The 5347-nt window shown below is 47.8% G+C and overlaps 1 protein-coding gene across 1 annotated transcript in view; it reads right to left on the reverse strand.

Moving 5' to 3' along the window:
• Positions 1–692: 692 nt before the first annotated feature.
• Positions 693–5347, reverse strand: part of LOC107111372 (vomeronasal type-2 receptor 26-like) — a 23985-nt gene continuing 19330 nt past the window's right edge. Inside the window, exon 10 of the mRNA XM_015412339.1 lies at positions 693–887. Coding sequence (XP_015267825.1) covers positions 693–887 — 195 coding nt within the window. The remainder of the gene's footprint in view (positions 888–5347) is intronic.

Below are 5347 nucleotides of genomic sequence, written 5' to 3' on the forward strand. Positions count from 1 at the left end.
TTGGCCCAAGGGCTGGGAGGGATCTGAAATGCTCAAGGATCACACCTTCTTGGAGCTCTTCCCAATACTGGTGGCGGTGGTTGTTTGGAGGGATCTCTTTTGAGATAGGAGAGTGCAGTTTTGGTGCGACAACCAGGCAGTGGTTTGGGTGGTGAACAAGCAGTCTTCAAAGTCCAAACGTGTGATGCGGTTGGTTCGCCGACTGGTTTTAGCCTGCTTGGCCGATAACATTACATTTTCGGCACGTCATGTCCCTGGTGTGGATAACAGCATAGCGGATGCTTTGTCTCGCCTACAGGAGGAGCGTTCCCGCACCCTTGCACCAGAAGCCAACTGTGTTTCAGACCCATTTCTGGAGGAGCTTTTGGAACTTGGGAAGGTACAATAATGCGGGGCATCTATGGCTCCATCGTCCCCTCCACTTTTACCACGTACGCCAAGGCTATAGATGCCTTTTTTGACTTTACTGCAGGGTGCAGGGGTCCACAAACCTTGTCGGTGGATGGTGATTGGGTGCTTCGCTACATAGCATGCCTCCAGGCTAACGGGTTCTCCCATAGCACCATTCGGGGTCACATGGCAGCCATCGTGTTCTTTAGTAAGGCAGAAGGGTTCAGGGACCCATGCCACTCGTTCTGGGCCTGTAGAGCTGTTGAGGGATGGTGGAGGCAGGCTGCGTGGCCCCCGGATTGTCACCGGCCTTTGACCTTTGATTTATTGGTGCGGGTTTTGCGGGAGCTTTTGGCGTTGTATTGGTCCCCGTACAAGACCACACTATTTGAGACCGAGTTCATGCTGGCCTTTTTTGGGGCCTTGAGGGTCGAGGAACTGGTGGCGAGCTCCAGAGTTTCATTCACCGATATGTCCCTGGGAGTTCGGGATGTTTCCTTTGAGTCAAAGGGGATTCATTGTATATCAGGAAGTCAAAGACTGATCAATTAGGTAAAGGGGCGAGCTTGCACCTGGGGCCTCTACAGGGGGGCCATGCCTGGTGCAGATCATGAGGTCCTTTCTGGCGATGCAGCCTCTGAGAGGCAGTCCCCTGATCATCCATAGGGATGGGCTGTGAATATCAGTTCACGGGCATTCTCAGAGCAGCACTGGGGGATTTGGGCTTGCCTGGCAAGGAATCCGGGCCTCACTCCTTTAGGATCGGGGCAGCTACTATGGCAGCGGGCATTGGCTTGCCTGAGGTGCACATATGGACCATAGGGTGATGGTGCTCTGTGGTCTTTAGGGGGTACGTCAGGCCGTAGCTGGAGAGCAGCCTGTAAAGTCTCTTTGACTCCTTGGTTCCAGGATGCACACACAGGACAGTCTGGATTTTTGGGCATAGCATCGTTCATTGGGCAGGTTTGTATGCTTCCTCATCAGGTTGGGGCAAGGACTTGGGCCTGGGGGCAGGGGTAAGCATTACGTGGATGGCCCAGCGGGGTATGCGGTGGAGGTCCTTGTTGCCCTGGTTGGAACGTGTGGGGGCCAGGCACCATCCTCCGGATGTGCTGCTACTGCAGCTCGGGGAGAATGATTTGACGGAGCACCCAGGTGCTTGCTGACCTGGCCTCCTTGCACAAGCATTTGCCCAGCATGGTCTTCATCTGGTCAGATTGGTTGGAACGGAGGTCATGGCGAGGAACAGCTCATCCCAAGAAGGTGGAGGTGGCGAGGAGGAAGGTGTCTGGCAGGCTGGGCAGAGCAATTGAGTTGGCAGGTGGCGTTTGGATTCACCACCCAGACATCTCCCACAGGATGGAGGCCCTGTTTCGGGTGGACGGAGTGCATCTCTCTGCCTGGGGTATGGATATCTGGTTGCATGGTGTCCATCACTCCCTACTCTCTTGGCTACAGCTGTAAGGGCGTTGGCAGGAGCAGGGCAAAAAGGGGTGTCCTGCTCTTGTGGTGGTAACAGTATGGGGCCAGATCAGTTTGCGGAAATTGGCCTGCGTGCCAATTCCGGAGTTGGGGACCCCTTTAAGGGTCTTGGCATGAGGGCTGAAGGGAGCAAGCAAGCTCAAGGACTAACAGCGTTTGCCCTCATGGCCAGATGGCAGTGGAGTTCACAAAGGGGCGGGCATCCGTGTGAACTCTGACAACCTGCCATCCCACAGTCTATACCCATGCCGGCTGGCTGGGTAACGGATACCTCAGCTGGTGTGCAGGTCAGCTGATAGATCGGATCTGGTAGACCCATATTCTGCCAATGCTTTACAGCTGTGACCAATAAAGTTGTGGTCAATTTTATCCACCTAATTTCCAAAGAAATCTGTTGTGTGAGGGTTCATTTAAACTAGGCTGATAAGACCTGAAACCACAATTCGTTTCTCGCTGCTTGCTTATCGCCCTATAGCCTGGGATGGTGACCTTGGTACCTTGTTGTTCATTTCTCTGGGAATGTTCACAGTTAGGTTAGGCGGGCTTTTGTTTTAGTCTTGATTGGCCCAGGGTCATACCCTGACCCCTTTGAATCCTGTATATGACTTCATTACGTGCGCTTTATTTCAGTTCTGACACTGAATGTATGCACAGATGACCTGTCTTTACCGTCTTCAATAAACTTTACTCTTCGGAAATAAAGTTGTTGAGAACTGATTGCTGTGGGACTCTGACACCCCTTTTCCTTCCCTGAAAGCCCCCATTGCCACTCTCATTTTACTGCTTCCTTCTTTTCTTCACAACCACCAGTCAACCTACCTATATCCTCCTCCTTGTCTTCACCTTTTCCCTCCTTCACTCTCCCTGGCAGTCTTTACCTGGGCAAACTATGGCCCAGTTGCACAAAGCTGGTCATTGTATCAGGCCCAGTTCTATGGTAGGGGAGCCACAAGAACTTGTGAGGCGCAATTCACTTACCCTTCTATTCCACATTCCCACACTATTTCCTCCTTGTCTCCTCTTGGCAACCCCCCTATCTTCAGCTTTCCTTGTTTCCTTCTCTCCTTCCCATCCACCCACCCATCTTTTATCTTCCCCTCATCTTCAGCTTCATACTTCATTTAAACCCCACCTTTCTCCACAATGGGACCCCACAATGCTTATATCATTCTAATCTCTTCTATTTTGTGCCTGGCATTCAGCGGGAGCTATAGGGGCAGGGAGAGGGCATGGTGTCATGTGCACTGTGATGTCACTTCCAGTGAAAACCTGGAAGTGATATTGGGTAGGTCTAGGATTTTCTGGAAAGTGTTTCTGGCAATTTCTAAATCTACCTGATGCCACTTCCAGTATTTCCTTGAAAGTGGCATCATGCTTTCTGCTCCCCACAGAACTTGGCAGGGAGAAGAAAGCAGGGGTTTAAATGGCTTTGAGCTTTCTACTCCCCACTGCTTTTGGCAGGAGCAGAAAGCAATTGTCACAAACTGAAATGAACCGGTTCAGTTCTCCTATGAGCCTCTGGTTTGTGGTTTGGGTTGTGGTTCGGTGATGAACCACGAACCAAAATGAACTACAAAAATGTGATTCATGCCCATCCCAAGTCACATAGGATCAAATTTGTGGTGGCTCCTTTAAAGGCCAAAACTGCTATGGAAAGAGCCCTCCTCCTGCAGCATTTTTTCTGAGAGAAACCAGGGCTTGAGGTCTGGCCATACTGTCATGCTTGCCAAGCACGATCATTGAGGTCATCTATGTCCTAAAGCTACAAGTGTTCCTTTTATAATGGGGGAGGGGGGTTAACACCCCAAAGTATTATTTTAGATTTTGGCTTTTTCAGGAAGCTTTTTTTTTTTTGAGTTTGGAAAAAGATCCTTTTTGTCTGTTCATGGCTCCATTCTCTGGATTTAGGTCTCCACAGATTTGAAGACATTGAGAATTAGATATATTGATTAGTTATTATTGTTACATACTCCCGACTTCTCCAAATGATGAAAAGTTCCAGACATAGTGCTTACCTGGGTGGGTTCCCTTTGCAGCCAAGAACAGTGGAAATTTATGGTATTATATAGTATTAACTTTATTTGCAAATGTTTAAATCAAACACAGGTGAAGAGAAAGAGTCACTCTGTCAGGGCTATAATTACCTCATATCAGATAGTGATAAAAGGAGAAAGAGAGAGAGAGAGATCAATCTTGTATACTCAAAGTCCTATAGCCGATTCCTAGCAATTTCTGTATTCTCTCTCTGAATCAAATCTATCCTTTCTAAACACAGAAAAGAACATCTCCTTTCTTCAGGGGGGAAGATGAAAGCCTAGATGGAGGATTAGAAAATGCCATCTCCCCAAAATTTAGGACCACTGAAGAGATTTCTACAATTGGTAAGAAATATCATTATCCCTTTTGTCACAGGCTCTGGTCTATGTTGGCATGCGACATTAGACTCAGCAGATTGGATAGTCATAGTAACTAGGTCCCAAACTCACAATATCATCACATAGATGTCCTTCTTCCTCCCTCCTTGTTGTGGGGTTTATCCCTATGCTTATGCAAAACATTCTCCAAAGGTTTCTTCATCTGAGCTTAGAAAATGACACCAGTGCTCAATCTTGTTCCCATGGAAGGTAGCTGATGATCCAAAAATGTCCTGCTGCAGAAAAAAATCATCTTGTTTTGTGGGAGTGGCCATGGGTCAGTGTTAAAGGGGAGAAGTGGCCCCTTAACAACTAACAACTGTTGTTCCAGCATGAACTTCTGTGAGTCAGAGCTCAGTTCTTCTTCAGAGGATGTCCTTCCTCTGAAGAAGTGAGCTCTGACTCACAACAGCAAAGGAGGGGAAAATGTTGTTAATCTCTAATTTGCCACTGGTCTTTATATTTTATTTTTCTATAGTAACAATCCCTCTGCAATCATAAGTGATAAGAGCATTTGCCTGGCATGCAGAAAGTCTCTGGTTCAATCCGCAACAACTCGAGTTAAAAGGAACAAATAATGAGTGATGTGTACAACCTCATATGTTGGAGAGCTGCTGCCAGCAAGAACGGAAAATATTGACTTGGACAGACCAATGGTCTGATTCAGTTTAAGGCAGCATCTTTAAATCAATAATTGGAGTGATGTGTGCATCTGAAACATGTTAGGGCTCTATGATAAAACCCGCCCCCTCCTTAGAACACAATGCCCATTGGATTAGTGAAGACAGCCATATTGGCTGGTCTTCACACCGTGCAATATTAGGAAAAGAGGAGGTTTTAAAAAGGCTGGTGGCAATGGAAGGAGTAAAATTCAAAAGTGGGACTCAGCCCATTATCCTTGTGCCCACTTCCAAAGTTCTTTTCCTTCCTAATACTCTTCGAAAGGCATTCTTCACCTCCTGGTTTCTCAGGGTGTAAATAAGAGGGTTGCAAAAGGGAATAATGATTGTATATAGCAGGGAGAGCAACTTGTTAACCTTCACAGATTCTGGGGTCTTGGG

This window comes from Gekko japonicus, unplaced genomic scaffold (assembly GCF_001447785.1).
Source record: "Gekko japonicus isolate JY-2015 unplaced genomic scaffold, Gekko_japonicus_V1.1 scaffold3811, whole genome shotgun sequence".
In the NCBI taxonomy this organism is placed as follows: domain Eukaryota; kingdom Metazoa; phylum Chordata; class Lepidosauria; order Squamata; family Gekkonidae; genus Gekko; species Gekko japonicus.